The sequence below is a fragment of the Sciurus carolinensis genome, chromosome 3, assembly GCF_902686445.1.
Source record: "Sciurus carolinensis chromosome 3, mSciCar1.2, whole genome shotgun sequence".
In the NCBI taxonomy this organism is placed as follows: domain Eukaryota; kingdom Metazoa; phylum Chordata; class Mammalia; order Rodentia; family Sciuridae; genus Sciurus; species Sciurus carolinensis.
The window spans coordinates 51424662-51440221 of record NC_062215.1 but is presented as its reverse complement, the minus strand read 5'-3'; the positions used below and the strand labels follow the sequence as shown (position 1 = coordinate 51440221).

The following is a 15560-nucleotide window of genomic DNA, read 5'->3' as shown; positions in this document are numbered from 1 at the left end:
TGACTACTTGGAGGTGAAGGAATTGTCCATGAGGATGTCCTGGAAAGGAGATTTCCAGGCAGAGGGCACCGCTGGTGCAAAGGCCCTGAGGTAGGAGTATACCTGAGAGCAAAGTTGAGGGGATGGGTAGCTTTTGTAATAGGCTCTTTTGGGGCACTAGAAAGACTTTGGGCTTTTACTTAGAGAAAAGGACCCAAAACACATTTTCACACCGACTTTCTGGATTTTCTTCTTAGTGCCTCATTTGGAGTGTGCATGTGACTGTATACATGAGGTCTGACAAGTGCAGGCACTTGGGTGTGGTCACAGGCCTCCAGAGTTCATAACTGGCCCTTGGCTCTTCCTCCCACCACCCTACTTTTCATGCTGAGGTGTGGTTCATTTCACCACCTCAGTTGTTTTTATTACACACCCCAACCCTGGGAACTCAGTTTCTCAACCACAGAGAAAATTAGAGCTGGGAGGGACCCCCTCCCAGCCCGCCTTCCCCATCAGAGGCACTGACTCCTGGCCATCAACATGAAAGTTTCACAGAGGGAAAGGGAGTCAGGGACCTGAGAATGGTGAGCAGCAGGGGTTCCAACAAATGTCACACCTACCAGGAGGAGTAGAGATGTTCAATCTTCCTTTCCACCTCTTGCCTCTGGGCCCCTCTCCCTCCTACACACACACACACACACACACACACACACACACACACACACATGCCTGACACAATGGCTGGGTGGGGCTGAGGAACTGGCTTCCTCTGCGGAGATCGAAATCTGGGCTCTTAGCTCCTGCCCCAGAAACAGGATCGGACACTTAGAGACCTCAGCCCTTGGAGAACTCAGTCTGTATTCCTTGTTCCAATGGGCAGATAGGAAAGGCTGAAAATAGAAAATACTCCTAAAGATAAAGGTAAATCATGGGGAGCCCCTGCAGGGTTAAGGGTCCCTTGCTGTGAAATAGTGGGCTGGTTCACATGCAGGGGCTAGGTTGGAAGCTAAAGAGACAGGCGGTAGAGCAAGTCATGGGAGAGATGGTTAGACACACTGTGGAAGGACACACACACACCATCCTTTAGCTGAGACAGAGGCATGCTGTACTGCTAGCCCAGTCCCTGAGCCATCCTCACCCCACCCCTGTCCACCTGGGCCCTGGGAGCCCCTGTGCACCCAGCAAAGCTGATGGGATGTGCACACGTGGAGCACTAGTCTGTTTCAGCCCTTCTCCAGACCTGTTAACCTGCGACACCCTGGATACTGGGATCCTCGGTCTCCCAGAGCCTTAGTGTGCGCATGTGGAGTGTGGTGTGGTTGGTCGGTGGGGGGGGGGGGGTGTCCGGTTGGGAGGTTGGGAGGAGGATCCGATTCCTGTTTCCTGCCCCTACTCACTCAGCCCTGGGAGGTGACTGAGAGTGGAGGGGACTCAAGGGTGAGTGCTTGGGGCCCCCCAACTACCTGGTCCCTTCAAGAGGCCTGAGTGGGGAGAGGGGAAGAAAGTAAATGCAGGAGCCTAAAGGGACTGGGGAGTGGGATCCCTGAGGGGGGGCAGGGGTTGGGGAGGAGTTGGCCAGCTCTTGAGGCTACTGTGAGGGTCACCTTGCTAAGTGACTTCCTGCCAGAATGCAGAGGCCCCTGAGCACAAAGCTCACAGCCCCCAGCCCCCATTCTATATCAGTTCTAGAGAACCTGCTGTGGGGCCTGGAGGGCTGTGACTTCTGCTGACTCCTGAAGGGGCGTCTGGGCTCCCCTGTGCCCCAGTTCTGACTCTGCAATCTTCTCGGGACTGCAGCCTCCCTGCCTAAGAGAGGAAGAGAAGTTCAGGCCCCATAGTCCTGGTTCTGCTGGTCCTATCCTTTTCTCTCTGTCTCTGGCCGCCTCCTCAGGCATCCTGGCAAGACCCAGCCCTTCAGTAGAGCCTCTCTCTGTGACTAGCCCCAGGGAGTGGGTGGGCAGGGATGAGAGGATAGGAGACAGAGAGACCCTGCAGGGGCCTCCTGGTCTCCTGGGGTCAGAGACTCCAGGAATCTTCATGGCAGGAAAAGGAGACTAAAAATAATCCGGAAAGGGAGAGTCCGGAGAGAGGAACTGGGAAATGGGGGGTGGAGGGCCTGTCGGAGCAGGGAAACAGTGATGCATCTCTTATAGCCCAGGCAGGGGTGTGCACACATGCGCCTGTGTGCACACACAACACGCACTCCATCCAGACAGCATGGAACACTCATACACCTTCACACCCCTATCTCATACGCTTACATCATGCACTCCTTAACAGACCACACACCATCTACCCCACCCTCCCGCTGCACACCTGCCTACACTCACCACACACCATGCAGGCCCCACTTTCACAGCAGCAGATTGGGAACACCCTTAAATTACACTCAAACCTCCATGACTCACTCTGATATACAGTTGATCAGGCAGACACATAGTAACTGTAATGGTTCCCTGGTTCCCTGCATCACGCTTCCTCATCCTGGGTCTCTATCTAGCCACTGCCCCCTAGTCCTACTGTCTCCTTTGGCCTGACTGTGGCAGTAGAAGTCAAAAAATTGAAGCCAAGTACAGTAGCACACATCTGTACTCCCAGCTACTCAGGAGGCTGAGGCAGGAGAATTGCCAAGTTCAAAGCCAGCCTTGGCAATTTTGTGAGAACCTGTCTCAAATAAAATTTTTTAAATGCTAGGAATGTAGCTCAGTGGTAGAGTACTTGCCTAGTATGTGCAAGACCCTAGGTTCAATCCCCAGCACTGCAAAAATAAAAATAAAAAAATAAATAAATAAATTCATTAATTAAAAAAAAAAAAGAGCTGGGCATGGTGACACATACCTATAATCCTAGTAACTATGGAGGCTGAGGCAGGAGGCTCACAAGTCTGAGGACAGCATCAGCAATTTAGTGAGGCCCTAAGCAACCTAGCAAGACCCTATCTCAAAATAAAATATATAAAAAGGACTGGGGATGTGGCTCAGTAGTTAAGTGCTCCAGGGCTCAATCACTGCTATCAAAATAATTTTTTTTTTTTTTTTTTTTTTTTTTTTGCGGTACTGGGGATTGAACTCAGGGCCTTGGGCTTGCGAGGGAAGCACTCTACCAGCTGAGCTATATCCCCAGCCCAAAATAAATATTTTTTAAAATAAAAAAAAATTTAAATAAAGAGAAATAGGACTAAAAAAGGTTGCCCAGAGGGTCCAGGGGCAGAATGAGAAGGAGGGGTAGGAGATGGAGAAGAGAGAAGGCAGTGCAAATGGGCAGAAAGGAGAGGAAGTACACCACCCAGCCTTTCCTCCTGACCCCGAATCATGGCTTCACATGGTCCCAGTGTATCCACCTAGGGTACACTAAAGGGTTCTCTTCCTCTGTCCTCTTCAGGGGATGACTCCAGCAGATCACCCCACTCGTTTGAAGAGCTCAGAGAAAGATGTCGGCCCAGTCCCTTCCTGCAGCAACACCCCCTACACAGAAGCCCCCGAGGATCATCCGACCCCGGCCCCCTTCTCGCCCCCGGGCTCCCCACTCCCCGGGGCCTCCCCACAATGGCTCCTCTCCACAAGCACTTCCCCGAACCTCCAGTGAGGCCCCAATGTGCACCCCTATTTTCTGGGAGCCCCCAGTTGCATCCCTCAAGCCCCCTGCCCTTCTGCCTCCCTCAGCTTCTAGAGTCAGCCTTGATTCCCAGACTTCCCCAGATTCACCTTCCAGCACTCCCAGTCCAGTGTCCCGGCGATCCATCTCTCCAGAACCCACTCCCTGGTCTCCAGTCCCCCCACCTAAGCCCTCTGGGTCACCCCACACAACTCTGCCCCTGCTCCCAGGGACTGGAGCCCTGACGCAGGATGGCTCTGCCTCCGCCCCTGGCACTGTGCGGAGACTGGCAGGCAGGTTTGAATGGGGAGCTGAAGGCAAGACACACGCCACGGGCTCCCTTGAGCGGGGTTCCCAAGGGGGAACAGATGTGAACGGGGAGAGAGAGGCTCCTCAAGTCATCCTGTCTGGGAATGGGTCCCAGGAGAACGGCGCTCTGGGTAAGCATATTGTTACAGCTCATCTTTGTTTTCAATGATGAAGACTGGGAAATTTCAAGGGCCAGTTTTTCAAAAATGGATTTTGTGTTTGGAAAATCGGGTTTGTACATTTCTGGAGGTTTGAACACAGCGTGGCAGAGATCTATAAATGCCAGGGTTGGATCTTGATGCTGAGAGGAACCCCTGGGGTGGGCCACCAGGCCCCAAGGTCTTTCTCCTTAGGGTATCCCATCTGCCACAGATGCTGCCCTTGCCTGCCCTCCATGCTGCCCCTGTGTCTGCCACATAGCCCGACCTGGCCTGGAGCTCCGATGGGTGCCGGTGGGGAGCCCTGAAGATGGCCCCAGGGCCCCGTGTCGTGCCTCCCCGCTGCGGACCTCCCGCTCCCGCCCTAACCCTCCAAGCATCAGTCACCCTGCAGTGGTCCTCACTTCTTATCGTTCCACTGCTGAACGCAAGCTCCTGCCACCTCTCAAACCCCCTAAACCAACTCGGGTCAGACAGGATACCACCGTCTCTGGGGAACCTCCACAGCCGGATCTTGATCTACCTTCTGAAGATGGAATCCAAACAGGTACAGGGTGTCTCTGTGTGTAGGACTTCTGTGCTTTGAAGGGGCAGGGTAGAAATGGATAGGTCTAAAACCCAATCAGCTACAGATCCAACAGTCCCTGGGATTTTTATTCTTCTACCAGCTGCTGCTCTGGGCTGATGGGAGTTATAGTTTTTATAGCAACAGTCTCTACTGGGGCTGGGGTCAGGAGTCCTGGGCTAGGGGTCTTGGAGGTTTGATCTGTTCACTCTGGGTTCTTTCTCTAGTGGAGAGTCCTGATGAAGCTCCTCAGAATGCTCTTCCTACAGCCATGGAAGGAAGGTACAGGATTCTCTGCCCTTACTCCCCACTCCTTTCCCTACTGTTTTCCACCTGAGGGCAAGCTAACTTTCAGGTCCAGGTAAATCCACCTCTATAAAAGAGGAAGGAAGAAGGCTAGGGCTCTAGAGACAGGCAGCCCAGTTTTCTTATCCCAGCTCTGTCCCCTACTAGTTATGTGACTTTATACAAATTCTCAGCCTTTCTGGGTCTCGGCATTCTCACTCAGGAAATGGGCATAAGAATACCCCAGCTACTCCATGGGATCATTGGGGTATATTGCTAAAGAGTAGGACCATAGCAAGTTCTCCATTTTAATTGTTTCCTCCCTTTGAATCTCTATTGTGATTGTTGTCCATCTGGCAACCATCTCTTCTATGTTATCTGGGCTTGTTAATCATCTTAGATTTACTGTCATTATCAGAGGCAATTCAGGTCCATTCATTTATTCATCAATCATTTACTAGTGTGGTTTGGCACTGGTGCCAGAACAGGGAAGGCAGAACTGCAGGTAGTGGTAGGCAGGTGTAAGGGATAGATTTGACCATGTGGAGTTTCACTGAGGCACAAAAAGAACCTTCCAGACAATGGTTGTAGGGCTGGAAGTATGGTCCAGTGGTAGAGTGCCTGCCTGCTGTGCTCAGGCCTTGGGTTCACTTTCTTGCACTGCAAAAAATAAATAAATAAAAAAAATTGACTAGACTATAGTTGCTTATATGAAAGGACTGGAGACAGAGATTTGGAAATCTCTGGTACATCCTGAGATAACAGGAATGGATGCCCCCCTTAGTTCAGGGCCTCCCTTACATCAGGTGTATAAAACATTTGGGGAGCCACCAGGATCCCTACATACAACATGCATTTGGGTTGTGCATCATCACTTCCAGTGTCATGTGAATAGCACCCATGGAGCTGTGGCCTTGGGGACTCCTATAGCTTTTTCTTTCACAGGGAGGAGGAGGGCCTAGAGGGACTGAAGGAACAGAACTGGGAGCTGCCCCTGCAGGATGGTGAGTGTCTCTGGGTCTGGGGGTCACTTTTGTGACCATCAAGCAGTAGGGAAAGGGGCTCTGGAGTTCCCTGATGTGCTCTGTCTGTGTTCCAGAACCTCTATACCAGACCTACCGAGCAGCCGTGCTGTCAGAGGAGCTGTGGGGGGTTGGTGAGGATGGGGGTCCTTCTCCAGCAAATCCTGGAGAACCTTCCACCTTCACACGGCCCCCTGGACCTCGAAACACCCTGTGGCAAGAGCTTCCAGCTGTGCGAGCCAGTGGCCTCCTGGAGACCCTCAGTCCCCAAGAGAGGCGCATGCAGGAGGTGGGCACACTTAAGATGGGACTGGGTGGGCTGTCACAGGGGAGGAGGATGACCTGGGTCCTAGACTGGTTATAAGTGGAACTTTGCACTATGGCTCTGTCCTTCCCAGAGCCTGTTTGAGGTGGTGACGTCTGAGGCCTCCTACCTGCGCTCCCTGAGGCTGCTGACTGACACCTTTGTGCTGAGCCAGGCACTTCGGGACACACTTACCCCTCGGGATCACCACACACTCTTCTCCAATGTGCAGCGAGTCCAGGGCGTCAGTGAGCGGTCAGTGGAATCCTGTCTTCCCAGGAATCCTGGCCTGGGGCTGTTGAGCACCCGCTTAGCTTTGACCTAAGGTCCTTCCTTCCATGGACCCAGGAAGTACCTGAAGACCCAGCAGTCTGCATCCCTCCAATGCTTGCTCCCCCGACTCCTTCAGGTTTCTAGGAACATTACTGTCCCGTGTGCGTTCTTCTCCTCACATCAGTGACCTGTGTGATGTGGTGCATGCCCATGCAGTGGGTCCTTTCTCAGTGTATGTGGACTATGTGCGGAATCAACAGTATCAGGAGGAGACCTACAGTCGCCTAATGTGAGTAGGGTAGTCCTCAGGACTCCATGGGGGATATGTTCTCAGACACCCAGTGGATGCCTGAAATAGTAGTACTGACCCCTATATATACTATGTTTTTCCTATACCTACATACCTATGATAAAGTTTGATTTATAAATTAGGCACAGTAAAAGATTAACAATACAATGGAAAAATTATAGCAATATACTGTAATAAAATTGCCAACATCACTTCCCTGGCACTTTTTTTGCCACTGTTACTTGGAAGCAGTGCAATGCCTCCACAGTCAATCCGATAACTGGGACAGTTACTAAGTGACTAATGGATAACTGGGACAGTTACTAAGTGACTAATGGGTCATGTATAGGATGTGGATACACTGGACAAAGGGATGATTCAAGTTCCAGGTGGAATGGAGTGGAATGGCTTGAGATTTTATCACATTACTTAGAAAAGCACATAGTTTAAAACTTACGAATTGTTTGCTTCTGCAATTTTCTATTTACTATTTTCTGACTGAAGTTGACTTTGGATAATTGAAATTGTGGAAAGTAAAACTATGAATAAGGGGGAACTATTGTATCCTAGGGGTATGGGAGGAAGCTGTAGGGCAGCTCTGAGGCCAGAGTGACTGAGGGATCAGGACCTTGCTCCAGGTAGCAGTCACTAGCCAGCTGGGTCTGCTTTTGCAGGGACACAAACATTCGCTTCTCTGCGGAGTTGCGTAGGCTGCAGAGCCTCCCCAAGTGTGAGCGGCTTCCACTACCATCCTTCCTTCTGCTACCTTTCCAGCGTATCACCCGGCTCCGCATGTTGCTGCAGGTACCTTTTCTAAAACCCACCAGCCCACTGAAGGACTTTCTCAAGAGTCTCTGAATTGGTCATCACCATTTCCTACCCCCAAATCACTCCTAATCTGGGTCTCTCAGTTCAGGACCCACCAAGCCATACCTGGCGATATCAGAATGCCTCAGGGAGCAGAAAAAGTGCAAGAAAAGGGCCTTTGACTGGAGACATGAGTTCTAGACTTACCTCTGCCCAGTCTCCAACTAGTTGATATCACCTCCCAAGGGGCAAAAATTGGTTCTCTGGAGGATGAAAATAAAATCTTAAATATTCCAATGGTTGTTGTGTTTCATAATGGTATATAAGCAGATTTACAGAATGTTTGTAGAATTAAATTTTCTTTTGGGTAGGGAAGACTGGGGTGGTAGCTCAGTGGTAGAGTGCATGTCTAGCATGCTCAAGATTCTGGGTTCAATCCCCAACACTGAAGTTAAATAAATAAAAAGTAGAATTTGTGATGGGTAGGACATGTAGGGGGAAAATGTCTTAAAATCCTTCCTTTTTTCCTGAGGGGAAAAAAGAAAGTTGAGAAATACTCTTCTAGGGCTAGGGAGACAGCTCAGTGGTAAAGCACTTGCCTAGCATGCATGAGACCCTGGCTCAACCCCTGTCACCACTTTAAAAAAAATAAATAAATAAACAACAAAAAAAGATTTTTTAAAAACCACAATTACTTTTCTATCGCAAAGTAGAGATTCCTTTCTAACCAGGTCACTTAATATAGAGATCTTAATGTGAATAGTCCCCAACTACATAATCATATTTTTTATGTCTTTGTTTTTTGCAGGCCTAGGGATCAAACTCAGGGGCTTGTGCCTGCTAGGAAAGTGCTATACCACCAAACTATTCCTTCAGTCTATATTCTTTGTCTTATTCAGCTTTATCTATCCTTAGTACAGATAACACAAAAATAAAAATGATACCAATCATAATATCTTAATGACTATTGAGTGTGTGGTTCTAGGTATAGTTCTTAGTGCTATATACCTGTTTAACATCACTGACAACTGTGTGGGAGCAGTAACTATTATTTACCCTACCTTATAGAAGAGGAAGCTGAGGCACAGTTTCAATAACTTGCCCTAGGTCATGCAGAAATAAGCGATGGAGCCGAAATTGAAATTCAGGCACTCTTAACTACCCTGCTATATTGTTTGCACTCATAGTGTGGTTAATAATTATTAAAATAATAGCAACCCTCTTTTATCAGACTTTTTTTTGGGGGGGGTACTGGGGATTAAACAGAGGTGTTTAACCACTGAGCCACATCGGCAACGCTTTTACATATTTTATTTAGAGACAGGATCTCTTTGAGATGCTTAGGGCCTCCTAAGTTGGCGTGGCTGGCTTTGAACTTCATGATCCCCCTGCCTCAGCCTCCCCAGCCTCTGGAATTACAGGCGTGCGCCACTGTGCTTGGCTTTTTTTTTCAGCTTTTACTATATGCCAAGCTTGTGTTATATTACCTTCTTGACAATGCCATTGATATGTTACGTAGGTATTTGCATTTTACAAATGGGGAAACAGGCTCAGAGGGTGACATGACTTGCTCAGGGTTTTGCCGCTGGTGAGCTGTGAGCCTGAAATTTGTTCCCATAGCCCTGTGAACCCCAAACTTAGCATTTCTCCAAGCCAGGCAGGTTCCTCTGAGCCGTGGCCCCTCTGAATCCCAGAGCCACTGGGCAGTGGGCCCAGTTACCCTTCCTCCTTATCCCCAGAATATCCTGCGCCAGACAGAGGAGGGGTCCAGCCGCCAGGAGAATGCTCAGAAGGCCTTGGGTGCTGTCAGTAAGGTGGGCAGGAGGAAGAGTGGGAGAGGTGACCAAGTGGGAGGGAAAGGTGGGAAGGAGCAGGGGCCCAGTTGCTGTGGTGGGTGACTCAGCTTCGCTCACTCAGATCATTGAGCGTTGCAGTGCTGAGGTGGGGCGCATGAAGCAGACTGAGGAGCTGATCCGACTCACCCAAAGGCTGCGCTTCCACAAAGTCAAGGTTAGTGCCTGCCCAGATCCTCTATCTTGCCTTTCCCCAGGGCGCTGTGAAGCTAAAACCTCCTTTGCTTTCTCTCAGGCTCTGCCCCTAGTCTCCTGGTCGCGGCGCCTGGAGTTGCAGGGGGAGCTGACGGAGTTAGGGTGCAGGAGAGGGGGTGTGCTCTTCACCTCGCGGCCCCGCTTCACCCCACTCTGCCTGCTGCTCTTTAGTGACCTGTTGCTCATCACTCAGCCCAAGAGGTGGGTCCTGAGGGGAGGGAGCCCAGACTGGAATGTAGAGGAGGCCTCCAGCGGGATTCCTGCTCTCCTTCTGAACGCCCTTTTTCCTGGGCAGTGGGCAGCGGCTACAGGTTCTGGACTATGCCCATCGCTCCCTGGTGCAGGCCCAGCAGGTTCCAGACCCATCTGGTCCCCCTACCTTCCGCCTCTCCCTTCTCAGCAACCACCAGGGACGCCCCACCCATCGGCTACTCCAAGCTTCCTCCCTGTGAGTTGTCTCCAGAAAACATTCTTGGGGACTGGGGGTGTAGCTCAGTGGTAGAGCACTTGCCTAGCATGCGCAAGGCCCTGGGTTCAAACTCCAGCGTCAAAAACAAATAAACAGAAAACATCCTTGGGGCCCTCCTCCTCTGACCTCTCAGACCCCACCAACCCATTCCCCATTTTTTCACCTCTATGACTTCTGTCTCACCACCAGGAGGATCTCCTGGGCCAACTGATCCCTCCCTCTATCCCCACCAGATCAGACATGCAGCGCTGGTTGGGAGCCTTCCCTACCCCAGGCCCTCTTCCTTGCTCCCCAGATACCATCTATGAGGACTGTGGTGAGTGTCCCCTACAGGGGAGGAGGGAAGGAAAAATGAGCCTTAAGGGAAATATTGGGGAGAAGCTAAAAAGAATCTAGATCCCACTGTATGCTCTCTACCAGAGTGTTCCCAGGAACTGTGTTCAGAGCCATCTACACCTGCCAAAAGTGAGGGACGGATGCTGGAATCCAGAGCTCCCTCCAAGCAACTGCACAAGAGCCCTGAAGGTGAGAGACTCTTTCAATTACTCATTCAATCCAGTGCATTAAACATGTACAAAGGCCCACTCCTACCCTGCTGGAGCACGTGTTCTTTTTCTTTCTTTTTTTTCTTTTGCCGTGCTGAGGATTGAGCCCAGGGCCTTACATATGTTAAGCAAGTGCACTACCACTGAGTTATATTCCCAGTCCTGGAACATGTATGCTAATGGAGGAGGCAGACAATAAAGAATAAACATGATAAGTAAGTAAATAATATGGAGCATGTTGGAGGTGGTTAGTGCAATGGTTAAAAAAAAAAAAAAAAAAGGAAAAGAGTAAGGAGGCCAGGAGTTCCAGGGTTAACAGAGTTACAGTTTCAAATAGGGAGGCTGAGGTGGACCTCAGTGAGGAGGCAACATGTGAGCTTGATGCACATGAATAATTCAGACTCATGATCAGGAGGAATAGTGTCCCCGTTGGAGGAAATAGGCAGTGACAAGACCCTATGACCTGCTGTTGTGATGGAGGAAGAGTAAGGAGGCCAGAGGGGCTAGAGGGGGCCAGAAAAGGGGAAAGGAACAAATGAAATTAGAGTGGTAACAGAGACCATATCTTGCCAGTCCTTGTAGGTTCCTGTAAGAACTCCATGTTTTACTCTAAGTAGCATGAGGCGCCCCTGCAGGACTCAACAGAGGAGTGACTCAGACCCTCTCTGAAACTGCTGTCACTCGCAGAGCAGCATCTGATGATGATGTCCTTTCTACCAATGATCCAGGCTTCTCCACTAATTCCCCTACCCACCTTGACCCCCAAAGCCTGAGATCCTGTGGAGCCTCCTTTCTTCCTCACCTGCCCTCTGAACCCACCCCACTTGAGCCCCTGTTTCTCTTTTCCCAGGCTGGCTGAAGGGGCTTCCTGGGGCCTTCCCTGCTCAGTTGGTATGTGAAGTCACAGGAGAACAAAAAAGGAGGAAGCATCTTCGTCAGCACCAGAGGATTCTTGAGGCTGTTGGGCCCTCTTCAGGCACCCCCAGTACCCCCGCCCCCTGATGCAAGCTGGGGATGGGGCACAGGTTGGGGTGCTGGCAGTGCACATAGAGAGGACAAAGCTAGTCCAACCATCCATTGGATTAATTGTCAGTGGAAACACTACCTCTAGTGGCAACCAATGGGAGCTGAGCATCAGGACTGGGCAGCCAATGAAACAAGCCTGTTTGAGCCCATAGTAATAAGAAAGAATAAGGATGGCTTGAATGTGTTGCTAATGGAGACAGAGGCTTAGTACAGAGCAGTCAGTGGGTACTGAGCTGACTGAGCCCCTTGCCAACAAGTATCTCTGCTATGCTCACAGCCGAGGAGGACCACGCTCGTCAATGCAGTTAAAAAAGGAGTGCATTAAAGATCAAATCCCATAGCCAACAGGGATGAGCAGGGACCCATCCAGCCAAAGGAGACGGGGATCTGAGCTGAATCATTCAGTGGTCACCCTACTTGGTTCTACAGCAACCACTGGTTCTGCCCTTTGAGTCTGGGAAATACTAGATTCCATTCCTGGGGTACCTCCTGTGTGCTCTCAAGCCAGTTCCTCTCTTCTAGGAGAATCCAGAATATGCATCTCAGAGAATGTGTGTGTATGTGCATGTGAGCATCTGTGTGTATATGTATAGGAAAGGCCATTCTGCTGAACATGGTGTGTGTGTGTGTGTGTGTGTGTGTGTGTGTGTGTGTGGTAGCTATCCTTCTGTGACTGAATGCTCCGTTTCTTTCCTCACCTTGCATTTTTCCTTGTATTCTCTCCAAGAAAGACATTAGGTCTGAGTCCTAGAAGAGCTGAGTGAGTCAGAGGCAGAGCTGGGGAGGCCAAGGAACAGAAGATGGCCAGTAGCTTGGACTCAAGGTCCCCTGAAGTCCTCCTTGCTCCAAATACTGGCCAAATAATTCCTGCCTGCATTTCCCCCAACTTGAACTATCATGTCAGCCAGCCTCAGCCTTAGCCTTCACTATGATCTAGGTCCCAGGTTTGGGTGATGAAATGGAAGCTGTGGATCACAGGCCTGCTGCAAGTCTCTTGGTCTTCTCACTTCCATCCTGATCCTCTCACAGAAACAGGGATGAACAGTGGGGAGAGACTGGAGAACTAGTGGTGCTGCCCAACCCAAGCAGAGCACTGCTTCCAGCTGAGAAGCTGCCTCCATGATGCTCGAGGAGGTGAAGTCTGGAGACAGCAAAACAGGCAGTTGCTGGCTAGTTGGGGCCCAGGCCTGGGACACAGCCTTCCCTGCACTAGACCATTACACCTTCCCTTCAGCTCATGCATGGCAACTGGCCCAGGACAGAAATTGCCATGTCAACCCCAAGAGGTACAGGGACACTGGAGACTTGGAGGGACTTGGAGGGAGAAGGGCACTGGCATTTAGCATGTCTGTGACTTTGAAATTCACCTAACCTGGTGCCTGTTGTATGGAAAACCCTGAATAAATGTTGGTGGAGTTGTATAGAGGCTTTACCAGGGCAGTGTGTGCTTAAAGGAGCAATGACCTACAAACATGGTTTTATAAGGGGGAGCGGACCTGGTTGGAAACATGTCAATGGCAGGCATCTGTTCTCCAGGAATTGGGGCTCAGAGACCAAGTGCAAGTCCTGAATGTGTTGGTTCACTCATAGCTCCTGAGACATCTAAGGTGGCAGTGATGGTGGCAGCAATAGCAGTGATTTGAAGGGCTGCTGCAGGCTAGGGAAGAAGTCTGGGTAAAACCAGGCATGATTGGGGCTCTGGAAGGGAATGAAGATGCAAGGAGAAGGCCAAAAGGAGAAGCGAGTTGACAATAAAGGCGTCTTACTGAGCAGCCAAGCATCTCTGCATGATTCAGTTCTGTACCTCTTTATGTTCCATGCACTGTTTCAGGATCTGAAGAGACAGATGATGAAGACAAGATTCTCATCCTCAGGGTCCTACATGGGGGCAGGGGGACAATTACCAAGTCAACAAATTAATAAACAAGATAAAATAATGTAGTAGTCATGCTATGAAGAAAGTACAGTAAGGACTGTGACACAGAATTGTGTGTGTGGCAGTTGTGGTGGCTTTAAGAAGACCCTGGAGTAGATGACATTTGAGCTAAGACCCAGATGACAAGAAGGAAGCAAACACGGAAATATCTGGGGAAGATTGCAACAAGGGAATTATAGGCCAGGAGCAGAAGGTAGAGGGAGTGGGGATGGAACTGATGCATGTACTCCTTCAAGTTCCCTGATGGCGCAAGTCTCTCCTCACCCCTCTTGCTCTTGGGCATGAATTAGAGACAAACATACTCAAGAGACAGTCAGACAGACATCCAGGGGCAGACACATGTGCTCCACATACTTTCCCTCCTGGCCTTTTACTTCTTACTGAAGTCCTACACTAAGGAAATACCCATGCTCCAATTCAGAAGTTCTGATGTGAGATAACGGGGAGATAGGGACCAGCTAAGACTTATTTTGGAGACATCAAGGCACATAAAATATAACCATTTGTTCCAAGAGACTCAATAAACAGGGGAGAAGGGAAATTGACATGTTTCCTGTCTTCCTAGAGTTGGTTTCTGTTATCTTAGAGCACCCTTTTCATTTTGGGATGACATGAGTATATCTGGAATCTGCCCATCTGTTCGTGGGACCTAAAGGGCCTGAAGCACAGCTATATAGGAAAGGAGCAGATATGGGAGAATGAGAACCACAGTGAGAAGAGGTTAGATGGAAAGCAGAAAGGGGATGAGGTAGGGAAGAGGAACAGTGATGGGAGGTGCGGGGATATGGCTGTTACAAGTCTTGGTAGTAGGTGACTTGACTCATCCTGAATTCTCTCCCTCCTCGCATCACTCCCACTCTCTGCCAGGCATTGGCTTCAGGATTGAACCCAAGGAGGCTCAACCACTGGGCCACTTCCCCAGTCCTTTTTATTTTTAAATTTTGAGATAGGGTCTCATTAGGTTGCATACAGCCTCGTTAAGTTGCTGAGACTGGCTTCGAGACTGCGATCCGCCTGCTTCAGCCTCCGGAGCTGCTGGGATTACAGGTGTATGTCATCATGCCCAGCACACGCATTGGCTTCTTGATCATGGTTATGTACAGCCTCCCGGGTGATAATCATTTTCTCCTTCCAGCCCACTTCCCTTCCAGAGCCCTTCAGCGTGGTTGATTCTCAGGCCATCCCTGAAAGCTTCTCCCTTCTTCTCCCGCCTTCCTTGCAAGGCTCATTTCCCTTCAACTGCAAAGGTAATTGCGGTTCCGGTTCTCCAGATTGGCCAAGATACTAGGCAGGCGCGCCATTCCAGAGCAGGAATACTTCTTTTTCTACAGCTGCACCACGAATCTGATGGACTCCTGCAGGCAGGGCCCGAGCTAACTTCCTAGCACGCCTTCTCCAAACCGTGGTCGCTGTAGCCAACGGGATCCCAAGAAGCCTCCGACCAGACCAAATTGAGCTGAACGCCTCTCAGCACCATCAACAGTCTACCCTCCGGGGCGAGGCCAGGCTTACCTAACTCCGCCCCTTGTACATGGCCCCGCCTCTAGCCTTGGCCCTGCCTTCCCGAGGGCAGCCCTCCAAATCTCTGAGCATCACCTGACCCAGGGCTCTAAGAGCGCGGGTATTGAAGGCACCCGCCAGGTCCCTAGCACATCTTTTGGTCGGACTCTGTCGCCTGGTTCTCAGTGCTCATTTTCTTAATGACGCAGGGTCGGGGGCGGGGGTGACCCAACCCTCGAAAGAATTCTTAAGGAATTGAGGCGCAAGCATTTCCTTTCCAGACTGCAGCGCGCCAAACACCCCTCGACCTGCTACTCACGACTCGCGGAACAGTCAGCGGTCGCCCAGGTGATTCTGAGGTCCAGGGGCTGACTTTTTTTTTTTTTGTAAACAAATGGGATACATGTTGTTTCTCTGTTTGTACATAGAGTAAAGGCTTACCATTTGTGTA

The 15560-nt window shown here is 50.3% G+C and overlaps 1 protein-coding gene across 2 annotated transcripts; it reads left to right on the top strand.

The window, feature by feature from the left end:
- Nucleotides 1-806: 806 nt before the first annotated feature.
- On the top strand, nt 807-14056 carry Arhgef15 (Rho guanine nucleotide exchange factor 15). Of its 2 annotated transcripts, none has more exons than XM_047545121.1 (16): nt 807-900; nt 3361-4013; nt 4255-4587; nt 4833-4887; nt 5836-5894; nt 5990-6201; nt 6311-6471; nt 6626-6778; nt 7453-7582; nt 9325-9399; nt 9503-9595; nt 9674-9834; nt 9929-10081; nt 10336-10418; nt 10523-10627; nt 11498-14056. In XM_047545121.1, exons 2-16 carry the CDS (start codon nt 3410-3412, stop codon nt 11647-11649), a joined length of 2529 nt encoding a protein of 842 aa, XP_047401077.1. In that variant the 5' UTR covers nt 807-900; nt 3361-3409; the 3' UTR covers nt 11650-14056. The 2 variants fall into 2 exon arrangements, with proteins under 2 accessions (XP_047401077.1, XP_047401076.1); XM_047545120.1 differs by lacking the exon at nt 807-900 and adding an exon at nt 1383-1416.
- Nucleotides 14057-15560: the final 1504 nt, after the last annotated feature.

Coding starts and splice junctions, on each gene's coding strand:
- Arhgef15 (XM_047545121.1), top strand. CDS start 3,410: ATGTCGGCCCAGTCCCTTCCTGCAGCAACACCCCCTACACAGAAGCCC. Junction 5,895..5,989: donor GGAGCTGCCCCTGCAGGATG/GTGAGTGTCTCT, acceptor TCTGTGTTCCAG/AACCTCTATACCAGACCTAC. Junction 9,400..9,502: donor CCTTGGGTGCTGTCAGTAAG/GTGGGCAGGAGG, acceptor TCGCTCACTCAG/ATCATTGAGCGTTGCAGTGC.